This window comes from Rhamphochromis longiceps, linkage group LG18 (genome assembly GCF_057381845.1).
Source record: "Rhamphochromis longiceps isolate RC_006_pf linkage group LG18, R_longiceps_female_GT1.1, whole genome shotgun sequence".
In the NCBI taxonomy this organism is placed as follows: Eukaryota; Metazoa; Chordata; class Actinopteri; order Cichliformes; family Cichlidae; genus Rhamphochromis; species Rhamphochromis longiceps.
Window position 1 is genome coordinate 18,006,857 of NC_140574.1, and position 18,677 is coordinate 18,025,533.

The 18,677-nt window shown below is 39.8% G+C and overlaps 2 protein-coding genes across 2 annotated transcripts in view; both read left to right on the forward strand.

Annotated features, from left to right (window-relative positions):
• LOC146648066 (adenylate cyclase type 1-like) overlaps nucleotides 1-12,470 on the forward strand; it is a 42,114-nt gene extending 29,644 nt beyond the window's left edge. The window contains exons 5-20 of the mRNA XM_085389897.1: nucleotides 333-460; nucleotides 1,495-1,653; nucleotides 2,126-2,267; nucleotides 3,880-4,035; nucleotides 5,789-5,986; nucleotides 6,090-6,187; nucleotides 6,342-6,426; nucleotides 6,933-7,022; nucleotides 7,515-7,777; nucleotides 8,525-8,651; nucleotides 9,274-9,435; nucleotides 9,519-9,665; nucleotides 9,756-9,854; nucleotides 9,969-10,083; nucleotides 10,246-10,370; nucleotides 10,504-12,470. Coding sequence (XP_085246023.1) covers nucleotides 333-460; nucleotides 1,495-1,653; nucleotides 2,126-2,267; nucleotides 3,880-4,035; nucleotides 5,789-5,986; nucleotides 6,090-6,187; nucleotides 6,342-6,426; nucleotides 6,933-7,022; nucleotides 7,515-7,777; nucleotides 8,525-8,651; nucleotides 9,274-9,435; nucleotides 9,519-9,665; nucleotides 9,756-9,854; nucleotides 9,969-10,083; nucleotides 10,246-10,370; nucleotides 10,504-10,929 — 2,520 coding nt within the window. The 3' untranslated portion in view covers nucleotides 10,930-12,470. The remainder of the gene's footprint in view (nucleotides 1-332; nucleotides 461-1,494; nucleotides 1,654-2,125; nucleotides 2,268-3,879; nucleotides 4,036-5,788; nucleotides 5,987-6,089; nucleotides 6,188-6,341; nucleotides 6,427-6,932; nucleotides 7,023-7,514; nucleotides 7,778-8,524; nucleotides 8,652-9,273; nucleotides 9,436-9,518; nucleotides 9,666-9,755; nucleotides 9,855-9,968; nucleotides 10,084-10,245; nucleotides 10,371-10,503) is intronic.
• Nucleotides 12,471-17,331: 4,861 nt separating this feature from the next.
• On the forward strand, nucleotides 17,332-18,614 carry LOC146648067 (insulin-like growth factor-binding protein 1). The gene is made up of 4 exons (XM_085389132.1): nucleotides 17,332-17,720; nucleotides 17,860-18,008; nucleotides 18,167-18,295; nucleotides 18,430-18,614. Exons 1-4 carry the CDS (start codon nucleotides 17,375-17,377, stop codon nucleotides 18,553-18,555), a joined length of 750 nt encoding a protein of 249 aa, XP_085245258.1. The 5' UTR covers nucleotides 17,332-17,374; the 3' UTR covers nucleotides 18,556-18,614.
• Nucleotides 18,615-18,677: the final 63 nt, after the last annotated feature.

Here is an 18,677-nt window from a genome sequence, read left to right on the forward strand (position 1 = left end):
GCATCATGAACCTAATCAATCTTGGAAACCGAGCAGCCTGAAGCTACACTTAGAAATTAAACTGCTGGGTATGGATCACATTAATCAGTGTAAGGGAAAAATTATATTTGAATGACAGGATGTTTCAATCAAAGCATCCCTGCTCTTAGATGCCTCTCGTGTGACTTTGATTAAACTGGAGGAAAGTTGCTTTTTAATGTGTATTTTTTCAACATGACTAATTACTATTTTTTTGTATACGTTTAAAACTGCTGTAGCATCAGTTTGATTGTGTAAGTAAGGGTGATTTCTTTTCTTAAAAATTCTCCTTAAATTGTCTCTGTGACTGACAGGAGAACCACTGTCGCAGGATTAAGATCCTGGGAGATTGTTACTACTGTGTGTCTGGACTGACACAACCCAAGACCGACCACGCCCACTGCTGTGTAGAAATGGGTCTCGATATGATTGACACCATAACGTGAGTCTCTTATGCCTGTGGTTTTCATGTGTGACCCGAGAACACATTTACCCCTTCCAAACTCTGACGCAAAAGTCTTCAAAAAAACAGCAGTGTTCAAAGTCGGGAGGGGGGGGGGGGAGCTTTAGGGGGGAAGTAATAGGCTATGTTTTTCTTTTTCTTTTTTTTTATTTAATTAGAAAGTCGCTGTTTTCTTTGTATAGTTTGGAAGTGAAAAAAGATGCACAAGAAAGTTAGAGACGGAGAAGCTCCAGAAGATTACATCAGATGCTTTTCATGATTTGACTGTAAGTCTGTTAATTAAGATTAAGATCAGATTTCTCCACCAACACTGATTAAATAAAAATGCCCAGCTTTTCAGTCTTTTTGTTCTCGGTCTATTTTGGTATGTTAGAGCAGAGCAGAGCATTTCTGAACAGCTTCTGGTCCTTGAAGACATCGTGACAGATTGTTATATCTATTTATAAAGGACATTTGTGGAAACAGATTCTTAATTTTGGATGTGTGTATCACCTGCATTCGACCTCAATTATTTGTGATCTTAATGTTAATGAGATCGTTTGCTGAATGAATGAAATCAGCGCCGGGTGTACATTTCAAACCATGAAAGAGTTGGCAAATTAGTTGATGTAAACTTCTTATTTAATTACTATATGTGTTCATATACAGTCATACATACATGTAATACATTGTTATTGTAACACTGTGTTTTTTGTGCTGTTTTTAATGCTCTGCCAAATTATAGGCAAACTATTCGATTTAGACAGAGTTGGACAGTTGGGAAAAATGTAGTCACATTATTTGCCAATTTAAAAGATGACAGTTAAAAATTATGGAAGTGTTTGATATTGAAATGGTCCAGATATCATTTAAAAGTATTCAGATTAAAATACACATTGTTTTAAATCCAGTGGATTAGGTTATTAATTATTTTTTAAAGTAATCTGACCAAACTCTGGATATAGATAAAAATATATAGATATTGCCCTGCCATATTACCTCACTGAGACTCTCCATGTTTTTTGTCTGTACAGGTCAGTAGCAGAGGCCACAGAAGTCAACCTAAACATGCGCGTGGGCTTGCATACCGGTCGAGTGTTGTGTGGAGTGCTGGGTCTTAGGAAATGGCAGTATGATGTGTGGTCAAATGATGTGACTCTGGCCAATGTGATGGAAGCTGGAGGACTACCTGGGTCAGTACTCAGCATTTTAAAAGCATACAAGCCTGAACAGCTTCAGACTATTTGTCTCCGCTCTGTTATGGTACCCTGGAAAAAACATCTTGACACATTAAGTGATTTCTAACAAATAAGGTGTTAATATTTTTTGCTCTAGAATCAGTCTTGTTCCCTGTGTTTTTAAAGCATTAGTCGGTGATTTAAGCTAAATCAGGAAACAAGGCCAACTGCAGGGAAGACCCTTATGGTTGAATTTTCCCCACTGGACAAAGAAATAAAGAGAAGCACAGAAGCAGATTCAATTCATCCACAAACTTCAGGCAATGCAATTGTGTGTATCATTACAAACAAATTACCCAAAGAATCTTATTAAGACCCACCAAAGCAGAATTTCACAAGTTATTGTGAACACATCCTTTAGCTCTTGACTCTTCTGCTTATAAGACTTGTTTTAATATTTGCTCTGCTTCCCTTATCTGTACCACAGGAAAGTTCACATTACCAGATCTACACTCGAGTGCCTAAACGGAGACTATGAGGTGGAGCCTGGAAACGGCCATGAAAGGAGCACCTTCCTTCAAAAACATGAAATCGAAACCTTCTTTATAGTGCCATCTCACCGACGGAAGGTACCCAGTTGCACTTCTGTGTTTAGTAATATACTGTATTTATATCTTCAGTAAAAATGAATGAAATCACAGCAATAGTTTTCTATTTGTTTAAACCATTGCCTTGGATGAACCTTTTCGTACTGAGACAGTTTACTGTACATATTAGCTTCCATAGGTAATCCATATTAATTGACCTAACTGGTAAATCAGAACAGGACAGGTTGACAAAGCAGGTTTATCCTGGCCAGTCACTTCAGTAGAAGGATCTACTAGAAAACATGCTTCAAAGACTGTAGAAATGTAGTGCAGTTTGACTACAGAGCTCTCACCCATTTGTTGTTGAGCTGATCTCACGTTCAGCCTGTAATGGATTGGACTGGGGCTACAGAGAGAAAGAAGAAGGAAAAAAACAGCCCGTGGCATCTATCATCTTAAATTTGCACAGTCCGACAAACTTAAAGAGATATGTGTGTGTCAGTGCATCCACATAAGCATGCACATTTCCAACAGATGTGCCCCAAGCAGCTGGAGAGGGAATTTCAGTCTTGTTACTGTATAACTCTATAAAGCCTTCCTTCTCCTCTCTCCTCTCCTCTCCTCTCCTCTCCTCCCTTCTACCTGCCTAACAATATTTCTTGCAGCAGGTTTTATGTTATGCAAGCCCACGCTTGCACATAGGTTACATGGTGCCTTATATGAACCTGTTGTATCCCCGTTGCGTGTATTTTTCTTTGAAATGTGAGAGACTTGGCTAATCCTCTAGCTGATGGTTTAACTTCATCAAAGACACGGCTCAAAATAAGATAGGCACAGACTGTATTGTTGGATATGCTGATATTCTCACTTAGAGACATACGGTGGGGTTACAGATTAAAGGAAAAGCTCAACCCTTGACCCCAACAATTAAGGTTTGAAGTAGTTTCATAATGCTCATAATGTTGCTGGGGGCATTTTGCTGGCATGGTTTGGTTATTCTTGTGCCCTTACAAGGAAGGTTCAAATAGTTTTTAGCAATCACTTATAATATATATTAAATCATTTTGTATCTAAATAAGCGCGATCTCTCCCACAATTAGAGTGCCCCCATCCATTGGGTGTCACTGAGTGGTTTGATGAGTATGAAAATAATTGGCACCACCAGCTCTCAACCTTGTTGAATATTTATCAGCAATTTTGGACTGATTTGTCAGAAAAGGCTTGTCACTGTCATCACCTTCCAATAGCTTTTGGAAGAATGAATTTCTGTGTTTCCAGTAGATTTCCAGTGATCTGAAGCTGGTGGACAAATGGCCTTACTAAGAAATGCTATGTTGCATTTTCCCCTCAATTTGCCATTTGTCTCTATTTTCAGCTTTATGTGTTGATGATGACATATTTTTGTTGTTTCAAATGGTGCTTAAACACACGTTCTTCAACAGTTTACTGAAAGAGAAACGAGGGCATCAGAGTCACCAAAGGACTGATGTACCTTATTTTAACTGCATTGTTGAGCATGAGCATGATAATAATGACTGGATGCATGTGTCAAGTCCATAGTGCCTGTGCATGAATTATAGACCCTTACATAATATATATTACTGTATGGGATATCATGACTAAATACTTGTTCCCATTTCTTATCTGGTGGCAGATATTCCCAGGATTGATTCTTTCGGATATAAAGCCCGCCAAAAAGATGAAGTTCAAAACTGTGTGCTACTTACTAGTGCAGCTTATGCACTGCAGGAAGATGTTCAAGGCTGAGATTCCCTTCTCCAATGTCATGAACTGCGAGGACGGTGATAAGGTATAAACTCTCAGTGTCTGTGTTGACGTTTCTGTGTTTGTTCTTACTGTGATTTCCGAATAGACGCAACACTGAGTGAAAACCTGGTGAAAAAATTAGGCTTGTGTGTTCTGTGTCATAGGAAAAGGGGTAATGGAGCGTCCTTTTTTAAAGGTCCCTATCCAGTCAGTATGTTGGTCTTGGCAGAAATGTCAATGAGCCTGTTAACCCTTTCAGGCTCAAATTAAGTTTTTGTTGCTAATGCACAAAAGAATACCTGCAGTGGTACTTCTGAGTAAAAAACACTCATAAAATATGTATGTGGGGTAATCAGGTTGTTAGCTTTTAACTGTTGCAACTCTGCAACGCCTGCCTTGAGAGGGTTAATATGGCTAACTGTTAGAAGAAGTGTTGTGTTATTTAACCTTATATGTCTGTAAATTTTTGCACCTACTGCTTAAACAAGGAGTTTCCTGGGTCCGTGTGTGTGTGTGTTTGTGTGTCTGTTGTACATATTTTCCTGTTAGTAAGGTGTGTAGAATTTATATATAAACTTAAAGGTACAATAATGTTGGTTTGTGTGTAACATATTTTACAAGTGGCTTTTTTCCTAGAAATTTATGGAAGTTTCAGTTTTTAAGATGTTGGCCTTTTTAAGATGTTCAAATAATCTTTACCTCACACTGCATGATTATATGTCTCCCCATTAACGGTAATCACAGCATCCTCCCATCAGAGACAACAAGCAGATTAGCATAATACACAAAACAGTAAAAGCTTATGGCCTTTGTCATGGGCGGTTTAGTTGTAGTAAACCTTCCACTGAATGGTAAATTCAAATTCAGGCCACACACACTAGTGCTCAGTGAAAAGATGTATGCATTCAAGACACGAATGCAAGCAATATGAGGGACGAGGGATGAATGAATAGGATAGCTGGTGCAGCAGACACGGTTACATGATGTGTCCCGTGCCGCACTGAGCACAATATAGAACATAAGGAGACGTCAGGATCTGCAGGCCACTGTGTTTCTGCCTTATAAATAAACCAAAACAAGAGAGTGGGGAATGCAAAAAGAAATGGGGGGAGTGAAAATGGGCCAGATATAAAGACTGGACTGGTGAAGGGGATATAAACAGAAGTGAATATATGGAAGCAGGTAAGAAAATAAGGAAATAAATATGAAAAAATAAAGAATGAATATACATACGATGAGTGAGTAAGAGCAAGGTGAGGTAAGAAGATGGTATTACAAAAAAACTGAAGTTGAAAATAAGAAGTAAGCAAGTGGATACACTTAGAGAAGAGACAAAGAAAGGAGACAGTGGCACAGGAAACGAAGCAGAAGAAATCAGTGACATCCGTGAGCTGAGCACATCCATGTCATGTCACGAGCTCGTGAACACCGGTGATCCTTGATCATGCTCTGATCACCTACTGTGCTGTGTTCAGATAGCATGCTAACTTACATGAACAAACACACCTACACGTACACACACACATACCCAAGGTGTTTGCTAAGCTGCTCACTTTGGCTGCCGAGGACACAGCAGGGTGCTTTCAGTAATGAAGTTAAGTGTGAAGGCAATGTCCTAATTTGAAAGTATAATCAGCTGCCTGTGTTTATTGTTGACTCTTATTCATCCTTGTTCCTAATATGATAATACTCAGGCATTGCAGAGAATACAGGGTGCTGTATTCACCAAACTATTGTTGTTTAAGCTCTGCATTGTAAAGTGAGTGGAGATTTCTTTTCATTTTGTTTTCCACCAGCGGAGGGCCATGCGAACGGCTCCACAGAAAATGAGGAACCGCTCCAACGCTAACCAGGCTAATGTGATCCAGAGCAGCCCCAGAACACGGGTCAACCGCTACATCGGTCGGCTGATTGAAGCCCGTCAGACCGAGTCTGACACGGCAGACCTCAACTTCCTCACGCTCATGTATAAATGCTCTGAGCGTGAGCACAGGGTGAGGGATTTGAGAAACTGCACTGAGATGTTGCTCAATCATGTTACAATTCCACATTTTATTGTTTGGTTACTCGCTCTTTTTGGGTTTTGCCATTGTGCAGTACCACCAGGTGCCTGATGAGTACTTCACCAGCGCAGTGGTCCTCTCCCTGATCCTAGCTGCTTTGTTTGGCCTTGTCTATCTTCTCATCATACCACAGTATGTACCAAAAATGCTTCTGTGGGTCCCTTCTTTGTCTTTCTTTTTTTTTTTTTTCCCTTCCCATTATTTTATCTCTCCAGCTGCCTCTTTAACATACCGAAGTCTGTCTTACTAACCCCATCATTCCCCTCTCTCCTTTTTTCTTTCTCAGGGGCACAGTGGTGCTAGTTCTTCTCGTCTTCTGCATCTGTTTCCTTGTAGCTTGTATCATGTACCTCCATATCACTAGAATACAGGTAACTACAGATGCTTTCCTTATCCTATTGAAGTGAAGGTCTTTTTTTTTTTCATTTATTAGAGCATTAACCTACACCACAGATGCATCTACCTTCTGTTATCTGCAGTTTAGAAAACCTGGCAAGGGAAATGTTCTCCTGTATAGGTTTTTGCTGACCAAAGACAAATTATAAATGTATTTTGTGAAACCATGTAAGAACAATTTAATAACCACTAGCTTTGAGGTTACATCTATGCCCCTGTGTTGTATTTAAATTAAAATCGCTCTTCTAGAATTTGACCAGTTTAGAAGCTTTTTTAAGCTTTGTAGCTTCTCACATGCTTGTCTTTTTTCTCTTTTTCTTTCCTCAAACCCAAAAAATTCTTGTCCATCATAACATTTGTTCTTCCTCAAGCTGTACTTATAGTTATTAACACTCTGACAGATTATATTGGTGTTGTCTAAATGCATTCAAGGTATTCTAGGCAGTATTTATATAATAGTCTCTATATTTTTTTCTGTCAGTGTTTTCCAGGGTGCCTGACCATTCAGATTCGCACTGCTCTCTGTATTCTCATAGTGCTCTTAATCTACGCTGTGGCCCAGGCCTGTGTGGTAAGTGTAAATGCAACAGTAAAAAAGTGTCATCTGCCACAAACTACCCACCTGACTGGCCAGCCAGCTAGTAAGAAAAATCTCAGCGTGTTTTGAGCTGCTGCTGTTCCCTCTGATTTAACGGTGCCAGTGGGCTTATTTTAAAAATATGTTTAATTATTATTTTAGAGGTGTTGCTTTAGATGATGTGCAGTTGACTGTGAAATTAATAAAGCTAAAATTGTGGCGTTATCATAATTTAATTATCACATTTTTGCTGTGTTTACATATGTCATGTATAACATAAATCTGAAAGCATTCAAAGTTTGAATTATGGTCATGCTATGTATTTAAACAGCTTACACTATCCAGCTGTACAGTGCTGTTCAACTCATGTGTTTTGTTTTTTCTTTAATGAAATGTGCAGACAAGGCAGACCGTGAATGTAGATGAGCATTAAGCCTTTCTCCAGAAATATTTCTCACTTTGCATCGCTGTGTTTGCTTTTGACAGGTGGGCTGCATGCCCTGGCTGTGGGGTAGTGCCAATACAAACAGTTCCATCATCATCATTGATGTGGATAGCGGCGCCAACCACACCATGGCAGAACTTCCTTGTGACGGCGCCCGCTACGCCTTTCTCTCATGTGTGGTGGGCACACTTACCCTGGCGCTTTTCTTGCGCGTCTCCTGGATGCCAAAGATGGCGCTAATGCTTCTTCTGGGGGTGCTGTATCTCACCGTGTTGGAGCTCAGCGGCTTTCGCAAGACTGCAGGGTGAGAGGTTCACGCCACGACGTATTCAGAAAGCTCAGACACATTCCTGACTTTCCCTGAAGTTATATGACAACAATGAAGTGAGAGATCTCGCACAGTTGTTATGCATCATGCATTATGTGCGTCAGTCGGGTATCAGAGGTAATGCCTGGCTGTGTAATAAACAGATAGGCAAGAGTTGGAAGAGCATTTACAGTACATGTGCTGAGATGTATGTGTGTGGAGGAGTTGTTGCTTGTCTTCAGCCCACACACTCTTTCATTTTCCACCCTTTGAAGCAGCACACATGCTTATTAGTTCCAAATCAGAAGCCTAAAAGGACAATGTGGGCTGCATGATGGGACCACGTTAGCTATTTCAACCCAGTACTGAGGGACCATGCCAATTTTATTAGAGCTCAGATCCCAAATGTGCAACTGAAAAAAAATGATTATTCTGAATTTGTTCAGGTCAAGGTAAGGATTAGTTTTGAAAAAAAAAAAAACTTTTAGATTTAATCATGCACAAGTTAATAGTAATATTCCATGATTTCAGAATACGTTATAAGCACAATAAAGTTGTTTTGTTTTGTTTTTTTTGCTTGCTTTGTTTCCATGTCCTTCTAAAAAAGCCCTTGCTTTCATACTTTTGTAAAGTAACTCTACTTGTGATCACTCCCGACGCTGTGGGGGGTCCATTCAACCCTCCTGTGTAGTTTTCTGTGTGGTCTGGTCCAGTGCTGACTTGTGCAATTGGTCTCTTCCGCAGTGGGGGGTCCTTCCACATCCGGGGCTATGAGCCCATCCTGTCTCTGTTGCTCTTTGTCAGTGCCCTTGCCCTCCACTCCAGGCAACTTGACCTCAAACTACGTCTGGACTTCCTATGGGCTGTACAGGTCAGGAAGTGTGCAATGATATCTCTGTGCATATGAAAAAAGGCTATGGATATACATTTCTGGAGGATGTGCAACCATGCTTCCAAAGTAAACTCTGAAAAACCTTTTCTAGTTTTTGTTTAAAGGTGTTGCAGGGATCACATTTAAAATGAGCAAACAAATGTTTGTGTGCATGTTTGATCAAACACAACAAAAAAAACTTCCGTTAAAATGATTATTGAATCATTGCAATTGGATTTTTAAAAAATTATTTGGTTTGTTTTTTTTACTTTTTACAACGCAACCCAACTTCTTTTGGAAATGAGGTTGTATATTTATAGGCTGCCAGATGTCTGTTCTTGGCAACAAAAAAAGAGTAAGAAGCTTCTTCTAGCTCGGTTTCATTTGGCACTGAGCGTTTTGCATAGGGGGATAGAAGTGTTGAAGCTGAATTTAAGCCATTTAACCCTTTAACTAGCAGGATTAGTCATGTAATGTACCCAAGTCTATTAATCATACTCTGACGCTTACAGCAGTCTGATGCTCACAAGTCATTTTAGTGACACCATGTGGTGGAAATATGAAGCAAGCTTTGGTTCTCACAGCTATATCTGGATATTTTGTGTGCTACTTTTCCTGCCAGGCGGAGGAGGAAAGAGATGGAATGGAGAAAGTAAAGCTGGACAACAGGAGGATCCTCTTCAATCTGCTGCCTGCACACGTGGCTCAACACTTCTTAATGTCAAACCCAAGAAACATGGTGAGCCACGATAATAGACAGGCAGGCAGGCAGACAGACAAACAGGTAGATAAAAAGGCTGAAACCAGAAATGACTAATGATCACATCTAAGAATATTTTTTACTGTATTGTTTTTCTTTTCCTTTAGGATCTGTACTATCAGTCCTATGCACAAGTTGGCGTCCTATTTGCCTCAATCCCGAACTTCAACGATTTCTACATCGAGCTGGATGGCAACAACATGGGAGTGGAATGCTTGAGGCTACTGAACGAGATCATTGCTGACTTTGACGAGGTCTTAGTATTTTTTTATTTCTTTACTTTGTAAATTTGGAATTGTTTTTGCCTTGTAGTGTCAGGTGTTTATCGAATGTGTGCTTCACAGCTCATGGATAAGGAGTGCTACAAAGACATAGAGAAAATCAAAACCATTGGCAGCACATACATGGCAGCTGTGGGACTCGTCCCCACCATTGGGACCAAGGTTTGGATTTTCCTTTTTATTTATGTGTTTATCTTCTGTCCTAGTCTTTAAAGGGAATATGAAGGATCCTTTCTCACATGTACACTAACTGCTTGGTGCTCTTTCCCTCTGTAGAACAAGAAATCTGTGTACGACCATCTGAGCACGATAGCAGACTACGCCATTGAAATGTTTGATGTTTTGGATGAAATCAATTATCAGTCATACAACGAGTTTGTCCTGAGAGTTGGTAAGTAGACATACAATATAAACCACCTTGTTGGACTGTTGGGTCCGATTTGATGCTATATAAATAAAATTGAACTGTTTTGGTTCCCTGGCAAAGACAATTTAAATGTGACTGACTTTCAATGACTCTGTTTTAGTTTAATGTTTTTATGTCTGTGCACAGGAATCAATGTGGGTCCAGTGGTTGCAGGGGTGATTGGAGCACGGCGACCTCAGTACGATATCTGGGGTAACACGGTCAATGTGGCCAGTCGAATGGACAGCACTGGAGTACCTGGGAAAATACAGGTACTTGTTTTCAATTACAAATGATCCACAAATATGATGGAGTCAAGTGTAACCAGCTTGCCAAGCTCCGCTGTCACATCTACCAACACTTACAATAACAAATATCTATATTTCCTATGCCTCTATTATCCAGGTGACTGAGGAGGTTTATCGGCTACTGAATACCAACTATGACCTGGTTTGCCGCGGCAAGGTCAGTGTAAAAGGCAAAGGTGAGATGCTGACCTACTTCCTGGAAGGGAAGGTTCAGGGAGTGGGCACTGCAACCACTTCTTCGGTGATGCGTTCCGCCAGCCTGGCACGTCGGATCCACTCCTGTGGAAAGACGAGCGTCCCGACCAATCTGGCCAGCGTGTCCTCTGCTGCCAGCCTCACTGCTCATCCCGGCATGGGTAGCAACATGCAGATGAACACTGCCAACAGCAGCAGCAACAGCCAAGCCGCATGCCAACCCTCATCCTGTGTGCCCGCAGTGGGTAAGGTTGATGAAGAGAGGGCTGTAGAGGTGACAGAGATTGAAATTGAGACGGTGGCAGCTGCTGCAGATGTGTCAGTGTAGGAAGAAAGAAAATATATTCATCTTAAATAAAGCAAGAAAACCTGGTTGGAGGACTAGAAGCGTCTAGTCTGTACTGGCACAACCCAGGATACACCCATTCAGGATGTGAACTTCCAGAAATATGAAGTCATTGTATGGATAATCATACTTGCTTTAGGGATTTTTAACTGCTTGCCACTTTTCAGAGACAAAATGCAGAGTGCAGAGACGGGTACCCGGAATCTCAAATCCTCTTTTAACATCTCTGTAACAGATGATTAGATGTGTGGTTTTGTTGGGTTCCATCAGATCCAGGTATAATGAGCATATTTATTTTTTACTATGTTGTACATATTCCGTGTTCGGGGGATATGTGCGTTGATATCCAGAAAGAGACTGATCATGCTATTGCTTTTGCACTGTCTTTCTTATTATGCCAAGGATTCATTGCGTTATTTAGCGTAAAATGGTGTTGTTTCTTTTTGGTGTATGTAAGCATGCAAGTGTGTACTTGTGAGTGTGCGTATGCATGTGTGGTCAATTCTGAATTGTAACAAAACAGCACAAAACAGTCTCTTTTCTTTTTCTTTTTTTTACTTGGAGCTCACTGGATGAAATATGCTTTTTATGATACATATTTACAATTAATAGTGCATGACTTTTTAAAAGTTGACAGCCATAGTAATGATACTCCTGTTGAAAGAAAACCAAAGTACCGAGCTTTCCATAGATCACTAGCGATACTTATATTGCCTCAACAAAGATGAGAGAGAAAGTTGCAGTAGATGTTTACCACATGCTCGATCACTGGTAGAAGACAAAGGTGTGTTTTAAACCCTGGAAAGACAAAATCAGTTTTCCTTAATACATGACATTCTTTTGTATTGTAGTGCAATATGGCATGTACACATAATACACAGATAGGGGCAGCTTTGTTGATGAGGAGGCAAAAAGATAATACGAGGAAAAGACAAAGGTTAACAAACCTAAACAGAAGTCATACTGAGTTGGATTTGTGGTTCTATGGATGCTAGTTTATGCCAAAATGGGACCAGCGATGGAGTATTGTAGAACATCACACAGAGGGCCCACGCATCCTTACATACAGATATCTAAAGGAGTTAAGAATGGCATTCATCCACACAGAAGAGAGCATATACTATAAGCACATGACTTCCACAAATGCATGACTAACTCCTTTAGCCTAAACATTTCAAATGCTGTAAGTACTTTCAAACATTTCCTTGAGGCCACAGAAGATTTCCTGCAGTGTCTCGCTGCTGTCGTCTTTCAGGCATACACATTACTGTACTATTGCTTTTTGTTATCTAGCAGCTACATTTTTGAGTTTTCCTCGAGAAATTTTAGCTTTAGCACATCTCTCAGATATACTGGCAGAAACATGATGCGCTTCAGATTATCTTTATAGCCTGTATCTTTATCAGCACATAGAACTTTCACTCGATCTGCAAAAGTGTAAATACATCACGTTTCAAGTTCTTGCCTTACTCAATAAGCTTACAGTGATTGCAACTTGCCTTTTTAGATATATTCACTTTGATATGCAGATCATACTTTTTGTAAATAGTCAAAAGTTGTAAACTATGTTGTATCTTGTACAGTGTAAAGTTGGGTTATTGAATATTTTGTAATAAAGACAATATTGGTGTATAAAATATCATCAGTATCGCTATGATAAAGAAAGTAGTTTCTTGAGTTTTGGCTACAAATGTGAAAGATCACCTTTTTTATTTTTATTTTCTCAGACATTATTTAATCACTTTCGCTGTAAAAGTTTTCTTTCTCAACAGGAAACTATTTAAGACAATAACATGTTTATCATGTCGGTCAATGTACTTTGACAGCCCACGGCTAGATGGATGTCATCATGTGTCAAACACGGGGCAGGGGCCAAAACTGTTTTCCTGGTACTGATGTAAAGTTTGTTTAAGGTTCACTCAGTGTAACAGTTAAGTCAACAAACACTTCATTTGCTCACCTATTTAGCTCTTTTATGGGCTTGGAGAGAGGAAACAATGCTTCGTTTATGTAGTTTTATGTTGATTTACCTTGATGAAGTTCTTCATTTACTAAAAGGGGTGATATCATTGAGCTTTTAAGTTCATGTCACCTTCACTCTAATTGAAGTCGAGCTCAAACAGTAAAGGGAAACTACTGCAAATAATAGTTAAGGAGCAAGTCTCGTCATGGTGTCATCAGGGCCAAAGGGGATTGAAATGAGTAATTTGGTTGTTGCACTCCTGAATGGTTGGAATTACATAAAGACAAATAGCATATGTCACAAACAAGAAAATGTAACTTGATTATATATATATATATATATATATATATATATATATATATATATATATATATATATATATATATATATATATATATATACCCATAAATTAATGATTTATGTGAACATTTTTCTGTGAACAAAGAAAATACAATTTGCTAGTCTGTATTAAGAAAAAAAAAGAGCATTTGTAACACATTTCTACTTCAAAATGAATTTTGACCACAGTTTATATGCATTCATTCTCTCCTCATCAGTAGTCTATAGAGATGCAGAAATCCATGATAGTCAGACAAATTTAATCTTTGATGTGTTGGCAACCAAATGGAAATCTTGCACACTGTCTGCCTTCTGCCTGTATATTTATTAAATTACTGTGGTTAAGTCTATTGGACCTTAACCAATAACTCCACATCCTGGGTTATATACACAACACAGAATTATTATTTTATTTATTGATATTTTAATACATAGATCAAAATCTTCATTCCTGAACAATGCTGTAACATATTGATATATGACCTTTTTTGCTTTGATACCTATTAATATGTGACATGATGGAAAAGTCTGAAGTTAATGATTTCACTGATGCTATAAGTTTACAACTGATATATACCTGAAAGTATTCACTAATCAGACTAAGTAATTGGAAGTCATTTGATACGATGTTAGACTAAGGCATTTGCTATACTAACCTCAAGAATGCTTATTAGTTTCTTTTTTTAGCCAATTGGAATTAATTAATTTTTAAATGGTAAATGGCCTGTATTTATATAGCGCTTTACTAGTCCCTAAGGACCCCAAAGCACTTTACATATCCAGTCATCCACCCATTCACACACACATTCACACACTGGTGATGGCAAGCTACATTGTAGCCACAGCCACCCTGGGGCGCACGGACAGAGGCGAGGCTGCCGGATACTGGCGCCACCGGGCCCTCTGACCACCACCAGTAGGCAACGGGTAAAGTGTCTTGCCCAAGGACACAACGACCGAGGCTGTCCAAGCCAGGGCTCGAACCAGCAATCTTCCTATTACAAGGCGATTACACGGCGAACTTCCAACTCTTGAGCCACGATCGACCCGTAAATGGTAAATGGTGCAAAATGGTGCAAAATTAACATTGCTGTCACAATAATAGTCACAATAAGCTGAGTGACTTTAAGCTGCATTGCTTTATTTTGCATGTATATTGTAAAATTAGGCAATGCAAGTAATTTTCTCATGCACCTGCAATGACCTGTCAAAACATCTGTGAAAAATGTTAAGCCTCTGCACCTGATTTCAATAATCAACTGATGACAAGGAGGCCACACTCACACCAGAGACTGCAGTATCTTTACTCTGGTTCCAAAAAGCTCAGCCATCCAGCTAAATGGACATTCAACAGCCAAATGTAAGCCTAATCTGTTATCACTATTCTTTGAATAAAGCAAATCAAATGATAAAAATGGTAAATGTCATGAGTAAATAGGCTTTTTGATGGAACAGAGACCTGGTCTGGAGCCCATCCAGGAAGAGTCAGAGCTTGAGGATGAAACTGAAGGGAACAGAACAAGAGAAGGAAATGAGGGCGATTTTCCATTTCAAGTAGGTGTGGAGGAAGAGGATGCGCTGGCAGAAGATGAGAGCGATAAAGATGATGATGCTGCTCAACTGAGGGTTCTGAGACCTGGGAGGCTGTCTCGTTCCCTGAGCCAGTTTTCAAACCATCCACACGAAGGAACCGAGAGCTTTTCCGTGTCTGATGTGAGCACGCTTTCTTTTCATCTACGTGGTGAAGCTACAACACCAGGACAGCCGAAATTTACAAATGTAAGGAGATCCAATAGCAGTAAGGTGAAAATAAAGGTAGGTGTTACTGAGTATTTACTATTTGCTTCTATTTAAATAAATAATAATAATTTTTAAAAATCTGAAAAAAAGACTAGTTTATTTTTGCTTCAAGGCCTCCAAGATTAAGTGGCAGAAACCGAGAAGATCTAAACAGCCAGTCCCGAAGCCAAGGGAACGCTCTAAGAAGAATTTAATAGCTGTGAGTATAATTTTAAGCAAAGCTGTCTTGACTTAAAAAAAAATATGGACCTTAATTAAATCTCTTTTCCACTAATGCCCTCTAACATATTTCAAAGGAGGAACCGTTTCCCCCCTGGCTAGCGGATCTGATGGTCAGCATCGAAGAGGCAACAACTCATCAGCTAGTGATTGAGTGACATCTCGTGAGGTGAACGTGAAACATTTGGGACACACCAACCTGGGACCTCATTCGTGACAAACTGAACGTTGAACAAATTCTGCCTAATGTGCCTTATTTAAGGAAGCCACTGACAAGAGAGTGAAGTCCATGTGCGGGCCCGTTTCGTTTGTTGTTATACGTGAATAAACAAAAGGCACGATAGCTGGTTTCATTACACAAGAGTTCAATGCTTAGAGAGAACATGATGTGTATATTTTGTGCAAGAGTTAATTGTGTCATTGTGTTATCTTCAGTTTGGTATTTGTGCTTCTATCCCGCTACTGTCTTCGCTGTATTTTTATTTTGTGTATCAATCCCTTTTTCAACCAGCACTTGCTGCTGTTAGGTTCAAGCTGAACCCGTTTACCGTTTCTTAAGTTACTAGATTTGGATGCCAGTGAAGAATGTAACACGAAGAACCAAAGCTCTCTTCAGCAAGCATAGCAACGTCAAAGCTGACCCCTCCCCTGCTGTGTGGGAGCAACATGGCTGGTGCACTTTAGTGTACCGTCAGTCAGAGTTGACTCAAAATAAATCAATAAAATTTATTTTTCTATTTTTTACGAAAAGAAAGTGTTTTCACCCAACCTATGTAAGCTAAAGTAAATCTGCATTAAAATACATATTAAAGTTTCAGTTCATGCACATGCAAACGTAGTAACGCCGTGGTCCTTTTCTTACATCATGATTATGTTATTAAATTAGTAAAATGTGTGCGATTCACGCATAGTCTGCAGTACTTTAAAGAGGCGCTAATGCAAACTTCTTTTATATACTGCTGGGTGTACACATTTCTAGCAATTTAAAGGTATAAAGGTTTCATTTAAAAGCATATTTTTCTCTAGTTAAGATTAAAAAAAATTTAAGATATTCAAAGACAACATATTTTACTTTCCTATTAAATGCAAAATGTACACACACAATGTGCTCATTTTTGTTATTTCTCATTGTGCCCATATCCTCACATTCATCAGCATTTTATCTCTTTAACTTCATATTTTTATCCCGGGACTGTACACATAGTTTTGTTATTAAGACCTGTGTTTTTAGTAATTGGTCCTGATGACTGTATCTGTTTCCATGGTGAATAATTATTAAATTAAAAAAAGCAATTAAAAGTTTGCAGGGTAAAAGCAAGTTCTTCAGTGAATGAAAAGCACGGGATCACTGCCTATTGAAATTTGTGTCACACATCGTATGACTAAAGGTATGTGGCATTTGACTTAGGTATTTATGACAAATATTACAGCAAGGAAACGGCCATTTACTGCCATCTTTTCCCAGATAAATGTGTCGTTTCACCATTTCTGGGTTATGCAAGGCAGACTGGGTTATCACACAGGTCGATAAACAAGGTGGAGGACCTTGTTTGTTTGCATGTGTGATAAGAGGAACCTTCACCAACAAGACTAAAAGGACAAATAGGACTTTTTTCTGTCAAAACAGTGTCAGCACCTAACCTGTCAGAATTACTTCACAAGATAAAGTTTTGACAACACCCATAAGACAGTTTTTAACATTAACAAGCCATTGTAGCAAAGCCTAGAGCTCCTTGGATCACGTGATGCTCTCTCTTAAAGACGTTATTCACTATTCATCATTGTACTGAATTTCAGCAGCACTGTTCAGTTGTTTTCATAACTCTAAAGTTAAAGAAAGATGACTAATGCACGTCAAAAGTTGTTTTGATGTGCATTCCAGCGTCAATATTGACAAATGACCTCAAACTACGCAAGGCAAGCGGGGTCATCCACCTTTTACAGCAGCTTTGTGAAAAAATATTTTATATCTGTGCTGAGTCAATTATTAACCCTTCTGGAGGCCAAAGCTTTCATATAAATACTGCCAGTTCAGAGAAGACTTGTTAGAAGAAACTGACAGTTTTAAACAACGTCTAAAAAGCTAAAGAATTTCATCAGAAGGAAATGTTTGGATTAAGCGAGAAGCTGACGTTTGTGGCAGCGGCGGCTCTGGTTGTCTTGTCCGTAGTGAGGTCATCTCCGGTGGTGGGGCCAGAGCCCATCCGCTGTGCCCCCTGTACTCAACAGAAGCTGAACGACTGCCCCGCCATCCCAGCAGACTGCAAGCAGGTGTTAAGGGAGCCAGGCTGTGGCTGCTGCATGGCCTGTGCGCTCGAGGAGGGGGCTTCCTGTGGAGTTCACACAGCCCACTGTGCTGAGGGTCTCCGCTGCACTCCCAGGCCTGGTGAAGCAAGACCACTGCACGCTCTGACCAGAGGACAAGGAATCTGCACTGTAGACCTCCGCCAAGGTAGCCTGGCTGTTTCATATGTGCTCATATTGATATTCATTAATTAAAAAAAGTTCACAGCATTGAAATTACATCTTTAGTGCAACCCCATTCCATTTCATGTGCCATGTATGCTCTCTGTTTCCTAAAAATTCTACAGAGGAAGATGGAGGAGTCCCTGACCATGGCTCGTTGCAGCATGGTCCCTTTGATCTTGGTGACCTTCCCTTTGATCACCAAGATTTTGCTGAAGGCCAGGAGAGTCTCAAGGCTAAGGTCAATGCCATACGCAACAAACTGGTGCAACAGGTGAGGGAAAAAATAAACAATCCGACTAACTGGTTATTCAAAGTAATTCATCTCTCTTTCCACAAGAGGGAGTAGATGGCTCTGAGGGGGTGTAGATAATTTGCTGGTGCATTTGTGTTTAGGAGACTGTAGCTCTCATTGTTTCTCTTCCTACACAGGGTCCATGTCACACTGAACTGCACGAAGCACTGGACACGATAGCCACCTCTCAGCAGAGGTTAGGAGAGAAGTTCACAACTTTCTACCTTCCCAACTGTGATAAGCATGGCTTCTACAAGGCCAAGCAGGTGAGAATTTAACTTTTTGTTTGTTTTTTCAGAAATTTCACCATAACAAAATGAATTTTGACTCCCAAAAGGGATTTATTATAAAATAATGAGTGATTTATTTGTGAGAGATGCCATTTTTATTTCCTTTTCAGTGCGAGTCATCTCTCGTTGGACCACCCGCTCGCTGCTGGTGCGTCTCGTCTTGGAATGGGAAGAGGCTCCTAGGATCGAGCGACTTGGTCGGTGACTCAGAGTGCCATCAAGAAGTTACTCACTGAAGGATGGACTCTGTTGTCACTCAAAAACCAACTTTCACACACACAAAGGCACACACATTAACAGCAACAGGAGGTCAGCCGCCTGATGAGCCGGCTCTCCTTTGCAAAAATGAAACTGTGAA